This window comes from Diadema antillarum, unplaced genomic scaffold (genome assembly GCF_040938485.1).
Source record: "Diadema antillarum isolate AM-2024a unplaced genomic scaffold, OU_Dant_1.0 seq00000546_RagTag, whole genome shotgun sequence".
NCBI classification, from domain to species: domain Eukaryota; kingdom Metazoa; phylum Echinodermata; class Echinoidea; order Diadematoida; family Diadematidae; genus Diadema; species Diadema antillarum.
In genome coordinates, this window is record NW_027271492.1 from 1,365,367 (window position 1) to 1,387,403 (window position 22,037).

Below are 22,037 nucleotides of genomic sequence, written 5' to 3' on the forward strand. Positions count from 1 at the left end.
TTGATGGAAATTCAAAGGATAAAATGAAAAGATGAACACAACCCATTTTAAGCTGAGATGGGATAGTAATTTCCTCATTCCGTTCCGATGGAAGCTCTTCATTTTCAAATCATCTGGGTGTACAAGGGAGAAAAGCTCTCCCGTTTAGATTTGACTTTGTAACTCAACGTGTCGCTACATTTTCTTTGTGTAAAGCAATCATCTTGCTTTGAGTTTAATGATAAATCAAAGTCTTCCATCTTAACAACAGAAAATCCCTCAGTGGCAGACCACCAGCATCGCATTCTTAGAAATCACGTCCTGATTCGGAGTCAACTCACTTCTGAATAGGAGCCCTCCCCCAGGATCTTGCCGAACTTAAAGTCAGCGCGCTGCTTCTTCACCCGCGCCGCAGCGTCGCTGGGAGAGGAGGCTGACTGGGGGCTGGTGGGGAAGGAGCTGCCCCCACTGGCTGGCCGGCTAGAGCGGGGGATGTTCTGCGGTTGCGTCTCGCCCTTGGACATGGCTTCTTGGTGACATGACCGACTCACCGATGACGTATGGCTGATGTGCTTATTACAATCCGTCTATAAATATGGAAAAACAACAAATGAATGTGACAATAAGAATAGCACCACTTTCTACTGCGACAAATTTCCACAATAACATCACATTTATCTATTCCTGAGTAAGTCAACAACAGGCTTTTCGTCAACACAATATATATTCTTGCGCTGATAAAACTTCTATTATGAGCGTAACTTGCAATAAACAGCTAAAGAAAAAAATACAATGCATGGAACTTTAATAAATCAGTTTACAAAATATCATTGTTTGCATTGTTTGTGCTTCAATATGTAAACACGCTAATGAGCTTGCCAATAGTGCAAAACACAATGGATATACATGACAAAACTTCATCAAATTCACAGTTGAAGCTTTGAGTACAGTGTACATGAGTTACGCTCATGCTAATGAAAGTTAACAATACATTTCAAAAGCTGAACTTAATTGCAAATTTTGAAAAGTGGTGTAAATCACCTCATGAAGTATCACTTGGCATATCAATGAGCATAATGATATCTTCATCACTGTTGAAGTCTATAAATGCAATAGGCAAGCAGAAATTTATAAATTACTTTGCTCTCCACATTTTCTACCTCTCCCTCTCTCTCTCTCTCTCTCAGTGATACTTTCACATATTATCCCTTCTTTCTATCTCCTTTCTATCTCTAACAGGTCTATTCGATATTTCCGTTCAGCACTAAACATCATTTACGCTACATTTGTCCGTCTCATTCTGTTTACTTCTACACCTGTTGATATGTTTCTCTCTCTCCCTATTTGTCTCACCTTCTACTTGCATCAATCTATTCTGCGATCTTCTCTCTCCTATCTCACAATTTATTTGTCAATATCTCTTTCTCCCTCTACCTTTTTCTCTATTTCTTTGTGTTTCCCCACATAATTCTGCCACTTGTGGCTATACCCTCCAATCTTTATAATTCTCTGTACATTGTCACTGACCTAATCTCAATTTCCTTCTCCATATAGTTCTGGTTCCTTTTTCTCTCTTTATTTTTCCCTTTAATATCTCTTCAAGACTTTTTCTCCTTCTGTCTCATGTTACTTTTTCCTCCCTTGCTGTTCAATTCTTTAATATCTGTCATCTTCTCTTCTATTACGCATCAACTCATTTCTCTTTCTCTCTCTTTTTATATATTTCCGCCCATATCTCTCCCTATCTCTCAATATATTGTTGTTTTCCTTCATGTATATCATTGTCTCTTTGGCTGCTTCATTCTTTATTTCTACCAGTTTTTTTTTCTCTCTTTCTCCTTCTCACCCTTTCTCTGAGTCACTTAAAAAGAAAAAAAAACTTAATGGTCTCTCTCAACCTCCAACTTTTCCTCTCTGCCAATCTCCTTTTGTATCTAGGTAGTCTCCCTTTGGTATTCCCTTTTCTCTCTTCCTGCTCAGAACATGTATTACATATATTTCACTCTCATATCTCTCTCCTCTTCCATTGTTTCCTTAGTAATTCTTTCTATCTCATCATCTTTTCCTGTCTCTTTCCCTGCTCTGCTGTCTAGTCTGTCATTCTCTTTCTTTACCTTCCTACCTCATTCTTTATCTCCCTCTCTTTTATTTGCATGTATCATGTCTCTCTTCCCCACTTATCTATTGATCTATCTGTCTATCTATCTATCTACTTATTTATCTATCTGTTTATCTATCTATTTATCTATCTATTTATTTATCTATCTGTCTATCTATCTATTTATTCATCTATCTATCTATCTATCTATCTATCTATCTATCTATTATCTATCTATTTATCTATCTATCTATCTATCTATCAATCTATCTCATTGGTCTGCTTTTCCTGGGTGCCTATCTATCTATCTATCTATCTATCTATTTATCTATCTATTTATCTATCTATCTTTCTATCTATCTATCTTTTTATCTACAAATTTTATCTATCTATCTTTTTATCTATCTATCTATCTTTTTATCTATCTATCTATATCTACCTATCCATCTTTCTATCTATCTATCTATTTCTATCTATCTATCTATCTATCAATATCTACCTATCCATCTTTCTATCTCTATCTATCTATCTATCTATCTATCTATCTATCTATCTATCTATCTGTCTGTCTATCTCTTTTGGTCTGCCTTTTCCTGGGTGCCTTATGTCACTCTCTCTGCCCCCATCTCTCTCTCTCTCTCTCCCTGACCCACTCCTCATCTTCAGCCATCTGTGAACTCATCCAGGACTGGGGCAGCGGCCCATCTCATTCTCGCTCCCCGTCACTGTTTATAAATGTTCTCCCGCACAACATGAACCCCTTGCATTTTAAAGTGTGCACTGTTTTCCCATCACGGGGACACTGTTTACCTGATCTAGCATGTCTCACAGGCTCACTCCAAGCCAGCATGCATAAGCAATTGCATTCTACGTTGTATTTGTCAGGGATCTCCTATTCACTGAGAGGAAGGGAGTTACCAAAGCGAAAGGAGATTGGATGGAACAAGGCTGTAAAATGCTGAAGAAAGGCCCTGGTAGACTCAATTATCTAATTGATACCCTCCGTTACGTGCTGTAATGACACAAAATTTGATATAAAATCACTTGCTGAATAAAAATGCACTTGGATTACATTACGTGCTTACAGCGAAAAACATTCATTTACTCACAGAGACATGCACACAAACACACAAAAAAAAACCCAACAACAACAACCCGACAACATACACACGCACAGCATCCTCAAGGAAAAGAAGGCATCAAATGGTACATTTGAGGACCAGACGGTACAAATATACAATGTCTTCCCCCCTCTACTTCATCCGACTTGGACCCGTCACAATGAGGGAACAAAGTTATGCAAGCTCCAAATAGCCTTGCAACTTCTATACCTTATTGTACTTCTCTCTCCAATATCTGTAAATACAGTATACGGTGTACCATGGTATCAACATATATCAAAATATGTCTTTGACTTCCAAAGTTTCTATCATTACAAATTTTTCAAAAACAGAACTTCTTTACATATGGTTTGATGTCTTTATATCAAGGACTACCATGAACAGAAGAGGCAGGGGAAAAAAATGGCCATACTTCAAAGACAGCTCAAGCTTTTAAAGCAAAGAGCCACGCTTCACTGGAAAAATCTTTCCCATTTCCAGGTGCGATGAGTTGGAGCGATCCTTCACCGACCGACAGACAGAATTGATAAGCAACGGCACAAACAAGACGCAGGAATTATAAATAGCATCCGGAACTTGAAAGGCAGCCTAGTGAGAGTATACTGTACATTGTCACTAATGAAGAGTCAAGAAAATCACATCATATAAGGCTGACTGATTTTTTTTTTCTCCCTTCTCTTTCCTCTCATTTGTTTCACTATAATTCCCTTCTCTGAAGTGAAATATTGATTTTGCTATTTCCGGGGCTACGTTCTGCAAATCATAGTCTGCCGTTGTTGAGGCTTTTTGCTCTTGATCAGCGGTATGGGTCCTTTCACCTGTAGTGCATCATTGGGGTATTATGAACCCATGTAAACATTTTTGAATCATCATTTCTGAAATAAAAGCATTCCATTGAGTGAATCTAAGAATATGAATGCATTTTTTTCATCTTTTCTAAAAATGCTACTAAGATTGGTGATGGTTAGTCAGATAACTCATTTAATGCCAGGGTGTGGTACCAGGATAATTTAATATATTTCTTTGCTGCAGTGAATTACACAGCATTATAAAGGTGATTTTAATTGGGAAAACAAAACAAAATAAAACTAGAGAGGGGCCGTCAAAGGCGGCAGACCCACGCCTAAATACAAAGTCGGGGTAAACATAATGTGCATTCGGTCATCTACCAGAATTCGGCCACTTAATTGCCAGTGTGCTTTATCACCAGCCAGTGAGTTCTACCAAAGATCGTACACTGAAGTGTACGATCTTTGGTTCTACAGTCACATCACACGCAAATCACATAATTACACATACGGTATTAACACTCATTCACGTACAGGAAAGTCCTTAAGTCTCCTCCAAAAATCCATCGAAAATCCCAAATTCCACCGTCAAAAGTGCAGAATCGGAACTTTTCCAAGCGCGCGCGAATTAAGTCCAGTTTTAAGAGTATTGTCTACGCGACGGGTCGCGGAAAAAGCGCTAAAAATCGAGAAATACGCTGTTTTCTTGCGGGATATTTTGATTATAGCAAGCCGAGAGTGTGATGATATCAAAGGTCGTATGAGTGTACGATCTTTGATGGTATCCACAAAAGCAAAAAAGAAAAACAAAATTTACGTACCCCCTAGGCAATTACCCCTATGATTAGTGTCTACGGGAATTATTCAATGCAAGGGTTGAATGCAAATGTCTACTGCACCAGTATTCGGCCACCAACGAGCGCCGCAACGTCCCCGGTGCAATTTTGCACCAACAGTGTAGAGCGCGATGCATTTTCAGCGGCCTTGCACACGCATTGACATTGAGCACGCATATCGTGCAGTGTGACTGCGACCGAGCAAAATGCTCCTCCAACGAAAAAAACAATCAATGTTAATTTGAAAAATCATCAAATATCAAAGGTCGTATGAGTGTACGATCTTTGATGGTATCCACAAAAGCAAAAAAGAAAAACAAAATTTACGTACCCCCTAGGCAATTACCCCTATGATTAGTGTCTACGGGAATTATTCAATGCAAGGGTTGAATGCAAATGTCTACTGCACCAGTATTCGGCCACCAACGAGCGCCGCAACGTCCCCGGTGCAATTTTGCACCAACAGTGTAGAGCGCGATGCATTTTCAGCGGCCTTGCACACGCATTGACATTGAGCACGCATATCGTGCAGTGTGACTGCGACCGAGCAAAATGCTCCTCCAACGAAAAAAACAATCAATGTTAATTTGAAAAATCATCAAAATACGGGCCAGTTTGTGATGACGGAGAACGAACTTTCATAAATCTAGAAGGACATAGTCCCTCAAATAGGCCTAAACGTAAATTTCGGAATTCTTACGAACATTTGAGCAGCGAAGTCGGATCGTTGGGGAGTTTATGTCTTCGTATGGTAGCGGAAAATCGCAAAGTGAGAAACGGGAAATTTTCGGAATGGTCACTATACCATGGGGTCAAAACTTCAAGGTCACACAGAATTTGCAAGGGTCAACCGATTATCACCAAAATCTAATCGATTCTTTCCTGTCATTATCCAAACATTCCCTGAACATTTCGTGCAAATCCGTTTACCCGTTCTCTTGTTATCTTGTACACAAACAAACAAACAAACAAACAAACAAAAAAACAAACAAACAAACAAACAAACAAACAAACAAACAAACAAACAAACAAACATACGGAACCCTTTACATAACCCCCTGCCGATTTTCATCGGCGTGGGTAACAATAACAAAGACATCGTAGTAAAAGGGTGTGGGTCTAAAAACAATGGGGAAAAAATATGAGCTTTACAAAACATCTTTCTCATGCTTTCCCTAAGTCAAGAATATTAGTCACAATCAAATATTATGTATATATAGATGAAACAATGGCACCATCTCCTTACCCCTAGAAAGTAAACCATTCATATGCATTGTCAGCAAAATCCTTTCACTTTTTTTTTAAAGACTAGATTTGTGGTTGGTGCATTCATTTCAATAATGGCAAATTCAAAATCAATTCTGATGTCAGGTGATAACATTTTCATCTCATCTCATTTCCCCAAGTGTGATTCTAAAACTTTGTAACTCCTTCATTTAAGGTCAAATTTACGATGAAACTAATCTAGCTTATCTATTGAAGTCAAGTTGACCACGTAGGGCATACAATGTACATGTAGATCACCATTCTGTTGATGGCCACTGTTTAGGTGATTTTGAGAATAAGTTTATTCACTCCTCACCCTTAGCAATGATAAAACAAATTTACAATCAGTGTAATATTTGAACTCATCCTTACTCAGAATTTCACACTGTCTCTTGTATAGGGTACGAGATGATCTCTATGATAATTTTGGATAATATCCTACGAAAAAATAAAAGTGGTTTACATTTAAAGATGCCTCCCCCTCTGTCCCCCCCCCCCCCTCCCAAATGTGACAAAATTACAGTGTATGAATAGATGGTATAAACATTGTACAATGTAGATGCACACATGTAGGTATTAATACATGTGCCATTCTACGAGAGTTGAGGTACAGTGTACTGTAGAACCATTCATCCAGTTGACAGAAGACATACTTGCTGAAAATGTACTTTCCAGGTAACAGGGAAAAACAACTTGTTTGTGTTATTTTATCACCTCATTACGTAAGTATGGTTTCACAATCAGGCGAAGTACGCACAACGCCAGATAAACAAGGAATTACTCAGAGAAGACAACAACTGCAAGAGACAACCAAAGCCACCCAGCTACACAGTTACTACATGTACCACCGGTGTTTCTCAATGCATGTGGGTGCTACAACTCTACGGGTGCGTTCGAGTGCTCTCCTAACAGCGACCTGAACAGTGCCAAACCTGCACCACAGGAAAGCTCTTGCTACAAAATGTGTGACCCCTCTACAAATACAGTCAAACCTGTCTTAGCGGCCACCTGTCTATAGCGGCCACCTGCTTATAATGGCCACTGAAAAATCCCCCCACAAACTTTCTGTATTACAGACCCTTTATATAGCAGTCACCTGCCTAATGCGGCCAGCAGCCACTCATTATGTATCCCATGGTGAATATCTACCTGCGTATAGCGGCCACAAAAATTTAGATGAACCGTTAAATCAGCCATGAATACGTTGGCTTTTACATTCATTGCGTAAATTCTACTGAGTCCTACCTCAGTCACAGTCACACAGACATGATTGACAAAATTAATGCAGCGCTTCGCCAAGAATAGCCGTCTTACCACTAACTTGACTAGATCTAGGCTTCAGTAATGCCGCGCTGAACAGATGCTACAAAGGCAAAGACAGTTCTAATAACATCATAGAATTTTACCAAAATGTCGACTAATTAGTGATTAAAATACCTTTGAATAAGGGCAATAGGGTACTTGTCTGGGTATTGCTTGTTGCATACGTCAGCTTCGCACAATATCAATCCCCTCAAACTCACTTGTGAATCCCATTTATGTAAAGTGGTACGAACCAGAGCAGTTCCTCAGGCCCGAAATGTTATTTTAAAAGTTGAAAGAACAGAAATAGGTAGGCAACAAACAACAACAAATTAAATGAAGAAATTGTACAAACAATCCCAATATTATAGCTGCACATGCAAACTTATATGCTTGTTTTTTTTTTTCTTTTTAGAATAACATGCTGTTCAGGTACCCTGAAAGCAATCACTAAATTTCTAGTCACACATACCTTTCATAGTCTATACACAAAGAAACACCAAAAATAAATGGATGCTCTGATAAACCCCAGATGCACGTCTGCATCTTGTGCTCATCCCTGCTAAAGATCACTGGCAATTTACCACTTAATTCTGCAACAAATGGTATCAATACTTCAAGATTTATGTATGTTTAAATCCACACACACACACACACACACACACACACATAGTATGGGCACACTCACCTAACACTACGGGTACCCTATAACAGGTACGCTTTGTTGGCAGATACTGGTAACCACATCTGAACACAAACAAAAACAGACACACAAAAACACACACAACAAATTCCTATACAACACACACAAGTTTAAACAGACCCGACACGAGTGACTTTCCCAGAAACAAATTGATGCTCTGATATCAAAGCCCAGAGGGACAGCTGCATCTGGTGCTCATCCCTGCCCCAAACCAAGGGCAAAATACCATTAAATTTTGCACCAAACAGTATCAATATTTCAAGAGTTACAGTAATGCAATGTTTACACTACGTTCCCGGCGGCCACGGCAGCCCCGTTTGCTCGAAATGTAGTGCACCGTGGGTACGGGAGGTGGGATAGATTCTCCTTTGTTTTTTCCCCCTACTGTGTTCTAGTCTTGTTCATTCCATTCCTTGCTACATTGAACATGTACAATTGTAGCTATTAGATGCCATTCTCTCATGGCATCTGGTCAGGCTAGACTACACATACAACGTATTTCCCGTCACGTCCCACCGTGGACCGCTTCAAAGTTTTTTTTTACGGCCTACTATGTGTCATCACGTTTTGTTGCATTTACCCAAATTTATTACAGCCTATTAGGTTTCTCATCAGCACCTTGACATGTTGACTGGCGTCTCTTTTCTAAATTACAGAAATATTTGGTGCTTTTCTCACCTTCCTCAGCCCACTTCACTCGAGATCTAACTATAGCACCAGCCGTTTCTAAATCATATATGTCTTCCAACTTTTTTCCGAGATTATCTAATGCTTGAATTAATTCAGTACACTCTGAGTCATTTTGTGACTTATTGAGCCTTTGCCTTAAAATTTCAATTTCATCTTCCAATTTTCTTTTTTCCTTGATTTGCTCTTTCTTTTTCCGAGCCGAATATTCCATACAATAACCTACTATAGTACTTTTCAAAGAGTCCCAAAAGCGTGACAAACTTCTAGACAGTTTAAAAATCTGACATGGCATCCACGGCAATCATGGTCTGTCACGTTTGAACATCCCATCCCACAGTGTGTTACACATCCATTCTGAATTGTTCTACTGCAGGTGGCCTGAAACATGATTGCCGTGGCCCCCTGGAATATGAAGTATACCAATATATGTACATGTAGTATAAACTCCGCATCATGAGTAGATAAGTGCTGCGCTCAGATACAAAAGAAAAGTCCTGATTCCTCCCCATGCATTCACGTAGAAACACAGAACAAAACAATACAGTGCACGCCTGTTATAAGGAACATGGTTACAACGAAATTCCTGTTACAACGAAGTAAAATTTTCACGCTGCAACATTCTCCACTCTATGTATCTTTATTTTTTATTTGTTCATTATAACGAAATTTCAATATAACGAAAGAAAACTGCTGGTCCCAAGGACTTCGTTATAATGGGAGTCCACTGTACAAATCAAAATCCAGCTGAGTCAAAGTTGTGGAGTTAAATGCAGCATCTAGTCCCTTTTACAGGAGAACCACGGGAGTTCAATCGCATGAGTCGAAGAGGCAGAGTCTTCCAGTAAATTTAAGAATGCAAACTTGCATGACTCAATATTGGAGGCTATATGTACACCCAGCTCCAAACACCCTCGTTTTCGGCCACGTATCTGTCAGTTTTGACCCATTGTGAACAGTCAATCCTGATTACATAGAAGCCAGAGGTGTTTTTAGCTAGGTTGCTTATTCATGTGCCACAATGGACGATGACAGATACTGTGTATCCATGTGTCCACACAAGGCCATAATCAACAACTGGAGTGTTTTTGTTATTTGTCTCTGTTGTCCTAATATGTAATTCTCTAATCTTAATCATGAAAACAAAAAGTTCAGATGGCTGGGTGCCATTACTTGGTAGATTATGAGGACTGGCAAGATGTGTATAATACACGTTTGTATATGGCCATGGCCTCTAAATCTAATTTGCAATAAATTTGTGATGACACACACATGCAGACAACACAGACTCACATACTGTAAAAGTGGAAATTTTCTTGGTGTTGTAATTTTCACTCATTTTGTGTGACCAGAAACTAGCATGAAAATAAAAGCACATGAATATTTTTGCTCGCCATGTGATCCAATAGTTGATGTCTCAATGTCTCGATTCCGCGGAATTAAAAACATGCAAAACTCATCTTATCCGGCCGAGCAGGAAAAATTACTCACGCGAAAATATCCACTTTTCCAGTATGTATTTATTTGCATTTGCTCACCCTGTAGTACATAACGCAGTTCATTTCCATGTTTAAGATTTCCAATCAGTGCACAGTAACTCACTGGGAAGTGTATACGATAGGACAGCCAACAGAAGCATGCCTAAACATGGGTTGATGGGTTGATACAGACTCACACTTGGAATTGCAGCTTCACAGAGTCGCAATATTAAAAATCATGCGAGTTGAAAAACACACTAACCCCTTGCGAGAATCAGGTATCGCTTGAGTCAAAGATTGCATTTATCAACTTTCCCACGTGTGAAATGTGTTTCAATACAAACTATCAAAGCACATATAAATTATAATGATACTGGATAGCATTAAATGACCGACTAGTAGAAAATACTGTCTTGGATATGCAATGGCCAAATGATGCACTTTGCCACTCTTGATGATGTAATACTGCACCATTCTTACGCCACATCGGCCTTGAGATGGCAAAACAACATATCTATAGTACATCTAATGGCCCGGTCACACTGCCCAAAAGTCACGTAAACGCATGAATCACGCAAGAAATTTGGTTGTGCGTGCTTGTCTGTCAAGAATTTTCGCTGATTTACACGATGAAAATCACTGATGAATTGCGCAAGAACTACGGAAAGATCACGCAAAAATCACTAACAAACCACGCACTTTCAGCGCATAGGCACACAAAGGCCCCAAATAGGGCGAAATCGTGGTTGTGCGTGACGACTGAGGTCCACGGAAAACCACGCATAATTTGCACATTATTACTAATGAACTGCGTATGAATCGCGCATGAACGCGATAGCGGTTGCAACATTTTCGCGAACGATCACTAATATTCCACGCATATTTCGCGCATTGTTTGCGTAAGAACTACGCAAACTACGCAAAAATTACGTAAAACAGCGCAATACTGCGTAAACTTTTACGCGAAGCCAAGTTTTAAGCTGCTCAAAATCTGAAATCGCGTAAAGTGCCGATCCGGCGCACATCGGCGGACAACTACGAAGGTTCCACTTCAGACAAACTCATGAAATGCGCAAATCGGGCATGTATCGCCTAAGGTTCGAATTTCTTACATGATTCATGCATTTACGCGACTTTTGGGCAGCGTGACCGGACCTTTACATCATTTCCAGTAAATCGAGTTCGAAGTTTCCCAAACCTGCAGCTCTTTTTCTGTTTTCGTTAAACACTTCATATCTTACCCAACAGTATTAGTAATGCAGTGAATGCAAATTGATTTCACTATACCCTTTATTTTTATAATAATTTGCACTTAATCAAAACATACGCTGTTTTGCTGTCTCAACATTTAACCATGCTATTGCCATTGCTACAGCAAAACAACGTAATGTCCTACAACGTCAATGTGCGCGCTCTTCTGCAGCTGCGTGCGGCGCGCAACCTATTACTGCATAAACATGTAGATGGCAAAACAATGTATGGCATGTAGATACGTTGTTTTGCCAAGTCCATGCCCAACGTGTGGTGAACAGGGGCAAGCGTATCGATGCTTACGTTGTTTTGCCAATGTTACGACCAAAATCACTCCGAGAATGATCGCACAAAAGAAACAATCAACTGATGTTCAGGCGGTTTATTGACAGTGATATTGTGGGTACAGACTGGTAATCCGCGTCACATCAGTACAACAATGATCAATAGAAACAGTTATAAATCGGTAGTGGAATCACTTACACGTATTAAATAATCCTTTGAAAGTGTCCAAATACGATGTTCGATGCACAGACGAATGATCCGCGACGCACCGATGAATGATTCCTCCGACGTAACTCCAGAGGCGCAGGTTACGATAGTCCACGGTATAGATCCGGGGTAAAATCCACGATATATGTCCACGGCAAAACGTGCAGAGTCCAAATGTTGTGACGACCACGTCCAGTTGATGCGTTGAATGATGATTCACTTAATAATGTTCAGCTAAGAATCGAGCCCATCACAGCTTTGCCGTAGCAATGTCCATTGACACAAACATGGTGTCTATCTCCAATGAGAGCACATTAATTCTCTGCAGGCAAAATGTCTCCCAGGCCTTATCTCCACAAACATAACAGGTCAGCAGGTAACACAGGACTGACTATAACAAGTCGCTTCAGAGCCAGAAGTGACGTAACTCTCAGAGCAGAGGTGTTGGGTACTCTGCCTACTGCAGAATTTCTCTAGCTTATATACTATCTATTCACCCCTTCTAGCACATTCTATAACTCTCTCCAACCTACTAGCCAGTCTAAGTTCCAGGAATCCTGGATGATTCACTGCCTATCTATGTACAAAACATCATTACCAAGAATAACTACCAATCACATTGGGCTACAGTGACAGTGCCTCACTCAGCCAAACATGTAAGCACCTCCCAGAACTTTCTGGAATGGGTGAAATCAATCTAGATTGAGTGAGCTATAATGTATTTCCTGCTACAAGCATGTACTGTGTAGTTACATTGTATACCACCTAGAAAATTCTCCACTGATCTGGTCAGCCTGTATGTACTGTACTATATGTATACCACATAGAATGTTCTCCATTAATCTGGTCCACCTGTGTACATACACATTAAAACAGCCAGGCATACAGTACATCATACATGTATGTGTACATACTACTAGTGTGTACATTTGTGACACCATCCCCCATGGGAAAAAGAAAGCCTTGCTGTAGCAAGGGTTTCTTTTACCTTCACAATTTCTCATTGTTATTTACAACGAATGTGAGGTAAAGTCCAAGTCAAGCAACAATAATCACATACTATCACATGCCTTTTGGATAGCTATATTAATTCCATGTTCTCTTTTCATGGATACTATTTACAATGATATTGCTTGGATTCTCGGAGCTTATACAATCATATCAAACTGTTTTGCACACATTAATGAATATGCTTAACACATACACTGGAAATGATATGCGGTGAAAACTTTTCACCTTTGATACTCTCTTCATGTTACACTCTTGACAGAGCGTCGGCAATTACATTGTTTTTGCCTGCCACATGTTTGATTTTGAGTGCATATGGCTGCGTCATCATGCTCCATCTGAACAACCTGTTGTTCTTCATTTTGAACCGGTCTAAAAAGACCAAGGGGTTGTGGTCAGTATAGACCGTGATCTCCCCTTTGCTATTTGTCAAGTACACTTCGTATTGCTGGAGGGCAAGGATGAGACTGAGAGCCTCCTTCTCAATTGTGGAGTACTTCTTCTGGTATGCGTTCAATTTTTTTGAGAAGTAGCTAACTGGTCGTTCAGTGCCTTCTTCATCTTCTTGGAGCAAAACCGCTCCCACTCCCACATCGCTAGCATCTATTGCCACCTTGAATGGCTTTGCGAAGTCAGGAGCTGCCAAAACAGGCTCATTAGCAAGGACTGCCTTTAGTTTCTCGAAGGCTCTTTGACACTCATCAGTCCAGGTGTACTTTGCCTTGCCCTTCAGCAGGTTTGTTAGGGGGGTGACTACAGTGCTGAAATTTGGTACAAATTTCCTGTAGAAACCAGCCATGCCCAGAAATCTGAGCAACTCCTTCTTGGATTGGGGGATGGGAAAGCCTAGTATAGCCTCTACCTTGGCTTCTCTTGGCAATACTTGTCCCTGACCGACTACATGCCCGAGATACACCACTTTGGCCTTTGCAAATTCACTCTTTGCCAGATTAATCACCAATCCGGCCTCCTTGAGTCGATTGAAAAGTTGCCGCAAGTGTGTAATGTGATCCTCCCACGTGTCACTATACACTAGGATGTCATCAATGTATACTACACAGTTGTCAAGTCCGGCAATGATTTGGTTTGTCAGCCGTTGGAAGGTGGCCGGAGCATTTTTCATGCCGAATGGCATTACTTTGCATTGGAACAAGCCATCTGGTGTAGCAAAGGCAGAAATCTCTCTGGCTTTGTCGGTCAAGGGCACCTGCCAGTATCCCTTTAGAAGGTCTATTTTACTGACATATGCAGAATTTCCGACCCTGTCAATGCAGTCTTCTAGTCTGGGAATGGGGAAAGAGTCTGTTTTCGTCACGGCATTCACCTTTCTGTAATCTATACAGAATCTTTGAGACCCATCCGGTTTGGGCACCATGACGATTGGGGAGCTCCAACTGCTTTTACTAGGTTCTATTATGTCATTGTCTAGCATGTATTGAACCTCTTCCCTTACTTTTTGCAGTTTGCTCGGGTTTAACCTGTAAGGGTTTTGCTTGATAGGGTCAGCATCTCCTACATCAACATCATGTACAGCCAGAGGGGTGCAGCCTGGTTTGTCTTTACACAGTTCTTTGTACTCATGTAACAGACTAGTCACATCTTTCCTCTGATTTTCAGGTAGGTAGTTCAGTGCCTCATCTACTTTCCCTAACATCTCTGAGTTAGACAACCTGGCACTAGAGGGCTCACTTCCATGCTCATCTTGAGCTTCTCCCTCTTCCTCTACTTCCTCTTCTACCACCTGAGCTACGCCTACCGGCTGACCAGCCTTTCTCTCATAGTACTCTTTCAGCATGTTTACATGACACACCCTCTGATCTTTGCGTCTGTCTGGCGTACTGATCACATAGTTCACATCATTGAGTTTTTGTTTGACACAGTATGGGCCACTGAACTTGGCTTTCAGTGGTTCACCTTGTATGGGCAGCAGTACAAGAACTTTGTCACCTGGGTTGAAAATTCGGGCTTTGGCATTTTTGTCTGCCTTTCTCTTCATAGAGTCTTGTGACACTTTCAAGTGTTCCCTAGCTACCTCACAAGCCTTTGAAAGCCTTTCACGAAACTTTGACACGTAGTCAAGTAGGTGGACCTCATCATCCTCAGTCATGAATTTCTCTTTGATGAGCTTCAGTGGGCCCCTGACTTCATGACCGTACACCAACTCAAATGGGCTGAAACCCGTCGACTCATTTGGGGAGTCCCTCGTCGCAAACAGCAGGAAAGGGATGCCCTTATCCCAATCCTCGGGATACTCCTCACAAAATGCCCTAATCATTGTCTTTAGGGTCTGGTGGTAGCGCTCCAACGCACCTTGGGACTGGGGATGATAAGCTGACGACTTCAGCTGCTTCACACCCAAACGATACATCACCTCTTGAAATATGCCTGACATGAAATTTGACCCTTGGTCAGACTGCACTTCCTTGGGCAACCCATACCTAGTGAAAAACTGCACTAGAGCATCTACCACAGTCTTAGCAGTGATATTTCGCAATGGGATAGCCTCTGGAAACCGTGTGGACATATCCATGATTGTCAAGAGGTACTTGTGACCCGACCTAGTCCTAGGCAAAGGTCCAACACAGTCAACTAGAACCCGACTGAATGGTTCTTCAAACGCAGGTATCGGAATCAATGGCGCCGGCTTCACCGAATGCTGTGGTTTACCAGCCACCTGACATGTGTGACAAGTCTTGCAAAACTCAGCCACATCCACATTCAACCCTGGCCAATAGAAATGCCTCATGATCCGATCCTTTGTCTTTCTGACGCCTAAATGGCCGCCAACAGGTAACTCGTGAGCAATCCTCAAGATCTCACCGCGGTAACTAGGAGGGACAACAACTTGACGGACCACCGTCCAATCCTCATCAGCTGGCCTATGGGGAGGTCTCCACTTCCTCATCAAAATGCCATCTTTGACATAATAGCACTCAGGGACCTTTTCAGCCTCAGCCTCAGAACACGCCGTCTGAGACAAGCCTTTCAACTCAGAGTCTGCCTGCTGTGCTTCAACCAAGGAAGACTTGCTAAACAGCCCATCACTGTTAGCCTCGGAGCCTAATACAGCAACCCCATCATTCAAATCCTTGAAAAAGGTTTCTGCCAACCAAACACCGGAATTCTCCTCCACATCAACAGAATCCGCATCATCTTGAACAGCTCTACGAGCCTGAGACCTAGTCACAACACAATCTGGGAAAATCCCAGGAAACTCCTCCTGCAACTGCTCAGTTTCAGCAACCACCACTGGTTTATCCGAAACAACTGGAGACGCAACCACCTTGTCCCCAGCCAAGTCATTCCCCAACAAAAAGTCAATGCCTGCCATGGGCAACTCAGGAACAACTCCAACAGTAACAGGACCAGAAACTAGGTCACACTTCAAATCCACTCTATACAGTGGCACTGACATATAACTGCCATCAACAGTCTGAATCAAGACTTTTGCATTCACTGCACTATCTGGTGGAAAAGTCATACCACCATCCACCATCAACGACTGAGAAGCCCCCGTATCCCGCAGGATGACCACTGGCTTACCTGCCTCACCAGAAGTACATGGGGTCACCTCACCATCAAACAAAAAGCTACGATAGCTCTCATCCACCTGCTTCAGCCTATCTTTGAATTTGGGAGATTGACTTTCAACGGCCTGTGTTTCACTGAACGGGACACTGTTTTCGGGTAGGACACTTTTTGACATGACAAATCCCAAGTCCTTCTTTGTTTTGTTTTGCAACTTCCAACACTGTGACTTTACATGCCCTGTCTTGTTACAGTGAAAACATTTGATGACATTTGCACTTGTACTGGACCCTTTGTCAGATTGAGGCTTTGGTGCTGATGAAGTTTCAGAACTCGTGCCTTTTTCAGAACCAACATTCTTTGGACTGCTCGACTGAATTTTGTCTCTCTTATTTCCAGAGAAATTCCTGAAAGGTGGTCTGTTGTCATTTCTGTGGGTCAGCTCATACTCATCAGCCATCAAGGCTGCTTTATGCAAACTTGTCACTTTGTGATCATCCAAATGTGACCTCACACTGAAAGCAACACTCTTTTTGAATTCTTCCAAGAGAACAACCTCACGTAGGTTATCAAAGTCCTGATCCACTTTCAGGGACCTGTACCACCTATCAAACATCATTTCTTTTTCACGAGCAAACTCAACATGTGTCTGGCCTGGTTTACGGTACGAATTTCTGAACTTATGTCTGTACGCCTCTGGCACCAACTCATAAGCATTCAACACTGCTTTCTTGACTGTAGCATAGTCACGTGATTGCTCTTCAGAGAGAGATGAGTACACATCGGCTGCTTTGCCGACAAACACACTTTGCAGGAGCAAGGGCCAAAATTCCTGTGGCCAGTTCAAACTGTTAGCCACCTTCTCAAATGACACAAAATATGCATCAACTCTGTTTTCTTCAAACTTTGGCACCAATCGAATGTTCTTGGCCAAATCAAAATCAGAGGGAGCCCTTTCACGATTTCCAACTGTTTGTGCATGAGTCAATTCCATCTCACGCAATTTCAGTTGTTGCTCCACTTCAAGTTTCTTCATTTCCATTCTTTCCTTCACTTCCAGTTCTAATCTCATCTTCTCCTTCTCCATTTCCATTTGCAATTTAGCAAGCTCAAGCCGTGTTTGATCTGAAATTTGAGCTTGATCTGGAGTGACAATTTCTTCTTTGAGCTCCATGTGACCAGCTACTAAGTCAAGAATCTCTGCCTTTCTTGCACCTTGTGGAACATCTACACTTAAATGCTGTGCAATAGCAGTCAAATCACATTTGCGTAACCTTTGCAAATCTTTGAGGGACAAATCTGTCCTCTGAACAAATGCCTGAACATCCATTGTACTGATTGACATTGTCACAATGTATTACACACAATATACAATTGAACAATCAACTCAACCGGTATTTTGTCTGTACTAATATTCTGGATTCCGGAACGTTCCAAATTCTATATTTTGGCTTTAAATTCAATTCCCGGACAAGCCCCCAATTTTGTTACGACCAAAATCACTCCGAGAATGATCGCACAAAAGAAACAATCAACTGATGTTCAGGCGGTTTATTGACAGTGATATTGTGGGTACAGACTGGTAATCCGCGTCACATCAGTACAACAATGATCAATAGAAACAGTTATAAATCGGTAGTGGAATCACTTACACGTATTAAATAATCCTTTGAAAGTGTCCAAATACGATGTTCGATGCACAGACGAATGATCCGCGACGCACCGATGAATGATTCCTCCGACGTAACTCCAGAGGCGCAGGTTACGATAGTCCACGGTATAGATCCGGGGTAAAATCCACGATATATGTCCACGGCAAAACGTGCAGAGTCCAAATGTTGTGACGACCACGTCCAGTTGATGCGTTGAATGATGATTCACTTAATAATGTTCAGCTAAGAATCGAGCCCATCACAGCTTTGCCGTAGCAATGTCCATTGACACAAACATGGTGTCTATCTCCAATGAGAGCACATTAATTCTCTGCAGGCAAAATGTCTCCCAGGCCTTATCTCCACAAACATAACAGGTCAGCAGGTAACACAGGACTGACTATAACAAGTCGCTTCAGAGCCAGAAGTGACGTAACTCTCAGAGCAGAGGTGTTGGGTACTCTGCCTACTGCAGAATTTCTCTAGCTTATATACTATCTATTCACCCCTTCTAGCACATTCTATAACTCTCTCCAACCTACTAGCCAGTCTAAGTTCCAGGAATCCTGGATGATTCACTGCCTATCTATGTACAAAACATCATTACCAAGAATAACTACCAATCACATTGGGCTACAGTGACAGTGCCTCACTCAGCCAAACATGTAAGCACCTCCCAGAACTTTCTGGAATGGGTGAAATCAATCTAGATTGAGTGAGCTATAATGTATTTCCTGCTACAAGCATGTACTGTGTAGTTACATTGTATACCACCTAGAAAATTCTCCACTGATCTGGTCAGCCTGTATGTACTGTACTATATGTATACCACATAGAATGTTCTCCATTAATCTGGTCCACCTGTGTACATACACATTAAAACAGCCAGGCATACAGTACATCATACATGTATGTGTACATACTACTAGTGTGTACATTTGTGACACCAACAAAATTTGAACAATTCCCACTGGGAGAGAGCGTCATATCTCTGTAACGGAATGGGTTCTGATTTCAAGACTTGGTCAAGAGTTAGATTATACTAAAATAAGCGAAAATATGTGACTAAGTCAATTTTCATGAATTTTTGACATACGTTGTTTTGCCAACTCAAGGTCGACATGCTTTTCTGTTTGACCAACCCTCACCAACTTCCTTCATGAGAAGATGGGGGCACTACTCTCTAAGAAGATGAGATTTCAGCACTGAGCATTACACGACAGACCTAAGTCAAATCAATCAATCAAGTACCATGTTACGATGGCTTGTACATATTTTAAATGATTCTGTTTTGGTTTAAAAAAAAAAAAAGCACATCCCCAAAGGAAAGAGCGAAAGAGTTAAAAATAGTCATCGTGGGTAGGAACAAACAAATTTAAGCCCGTCAAAGTGAGTCAAGCTAATCGGGCTAATTAAGAACTTGCAATGACACTGTCACTGTCATCAGCAGCCAATTCGGGAGGTTCCAACAAGCCTCATCATGACACTCACTGACTCACCGTCAGTCAAGTGGGTTTACACTCACTAACCATCCCCCCCCCCCCACCCCCCATAACACTTTGGTCTGCGATTCAGACCCTAAGTTCTCCTATCCCTCTTCCAACTTTCTTCTTTCTATCCTTGAACCAGGTAAAGGTTGTTATTGCGGGTCTACCAACACTCCCACATCCAAATCAGGGAGATTCCACACAGCAATCAGGGAGATATCTGTGTGTTTACCATGCATTTCAATGGGTGAAAATAATTCCCAAATCAGGGAGACTTTAATACTCTCCTATTCAGACATGAACAGATTTTGACATTTTCAGGGAGACTCCTGCAGAATCAGGGAGACTTGGCAGCTCTGGTTATAAAGGCAAGTTTGAGGTCTTTGAAAGAAGGTACAGGTGATGACATAAGATGTTTTTTTCTCTCCATATCAAACAATGTAGAAGGACCCTGTCTTTATGATTCTCAGGGATATCAGTGACATTTGGATGTAAAAAACAAAACAAAAACAAAATGGCAGTACTACAATTGTAAGCAGATTACATTGACATCTTGCAAGTTATTACCTTAGACAGTATACCTCCTCTAGTAATTACTCTGGTACATGTACTGATTTTAGCATCTTATATATCTTCTTCTCTCTCTCTCTCTTTTTCTTTGAATATTTTGAGGGTTCACTCTCTCTGCATCAAGGACTTCGGTACCTTGGGCAATCAAGTAGTCAAAAGACATAATATTTACACTTAACATCATGCGTACGAATGAATGATTACAAAATAACCCCAAAACAAAAAACTGGGACAGTTTACACAAACATCATGTGGGCATATGAATGATTACCAAATGAAGTGGGACAGTGCGAGGATAAAGAACACAGGAGGAGCTATGATAGCGGTAATATTCAATGATGGTAGTACTGAAGATGAGGATGATGATGATGACAGTAACTATAACAGTAATTTTAAAAAATGATAATGGTAATTGTAATTATCACGTTGATAACAATAGTAATAGTGATAATAAAAATACCCCTGACAAAATTAGCAAATTAGCAAAAGACACATAAACACAAAACAGCAATAAGAAAATACACAGCAGTCTCATAATTTTGGCAAATGCATCATCGGAACAAACCCTCATTCATTTGATCCACAAACTAACCCTTTTTTTAGAGTTCAAAGCATAAAAGTTGCGATGCCTACCTTATTAATGCATAGAGAGAGGCAGCTATGCTGAACTTCCACACGCTGTTATAACATGTTAACAACATGCACATTACGACGACACTGATTGCGACGATCATACAAACACATTTTTCTCATATTCATTCCCCCTTGTTATGCTGCCACACAAAAACACGTATGAGCGTAAACAAGTATGAGCCGCACGCGGGGAAGGTGACTCTGCGTATCGCACCGACGGGGTGGTACACTGTCAAATTTGCTGTGCACGAGTAGAAGCTGACGACGCTCGACAAGATGACCGCCTCTGCAACTACGTCTCACTGCCTTAGAACGGCAAAAGTTTAGATTACAGTCTGCATCATCTACTGAGAACTGGTTAGAAAATATTCCTTCATGTACAGAATTGAAATCCCTGCATTTTTTTCTAAGGATTTATTCATTATTTTTTGGAATTAAAGAAAAACAATGGAAGTGTTTCAGCAAGATTTGCCCCGATAAAGTGGTTCCTGATTCTGATTAAGCGGATAAAATACATTGTAACACGTGAAAAATTTGTTACAGCAAGTTTTGTAGCACTTACATTTGTAAGCAAGGTTCCCGCTAAAGCGGTTCCCGATTAACGGGTGAGCACTGTACTTCTCACTTGATGAGTTTGATCATATTCCTCCTATTTTGCATTATTCTAATGTTTTTTCTGTTTTATTTGTTTGGGTTTTTATTTTGTTTTGTTTTTTTACATCATACATTACACAACAGACATCCAGGGCAGGTGCTCTGCATTATGTATTGGGAGAGGCATCTTTGTGATATGCAAGCATTAGGTAGATTTCCTCAAAAAAAAAAAAAAAAAAAAATGTTTGTAACTCTACGACAACGTTCAGAGTCTCCTTGTCAGTTGTTTATGAGGCTCACCACGAGTGTACGGCAGAATACTGACGGCAGAATACTGACGTCAGTGGAAGCCAATTATTCCAAACACATTGCATAATACATGAGCTTCACCTACTACAGCATGACTGATGATCTTGGAATGGAATTTTAAGAAGAAAAACACAAACACAAACACAGACTTAGCTGGTTCATTGCATGTCAGGTACAAACAATACCTCAAGCTTTTATGGCATCCAGGTGTGCAGTGCTATTACACAAGGCAGTTTAAAGGGATCGTACAGTTTT

The 22,037-nt window shown here is 41.0% G+C and overlaps 1 protein-coding gene across 1 annotated transcript in view; it reads right to left on the reverse strand.

The window, feature by feature from the left end:
- LOC139734728 (3-phosphoinositide-dependent protein kinase 1-like) overlaps positions 1-22,037 on the reverse strand; it is a 64,744-nt gene that overhangs the window by 25,240 nt on the left and 17,467 nt on the right. The window contains exon 2 of the mRNA XM_071645522.1: positions 321-566. Within this exon, the coding sequence (XP_071501623.1) occupies positions 321-566 (246 nt within the window). The remainder of the gene's footprint in view (positions 1-320; positions 567-22,037) is intronic.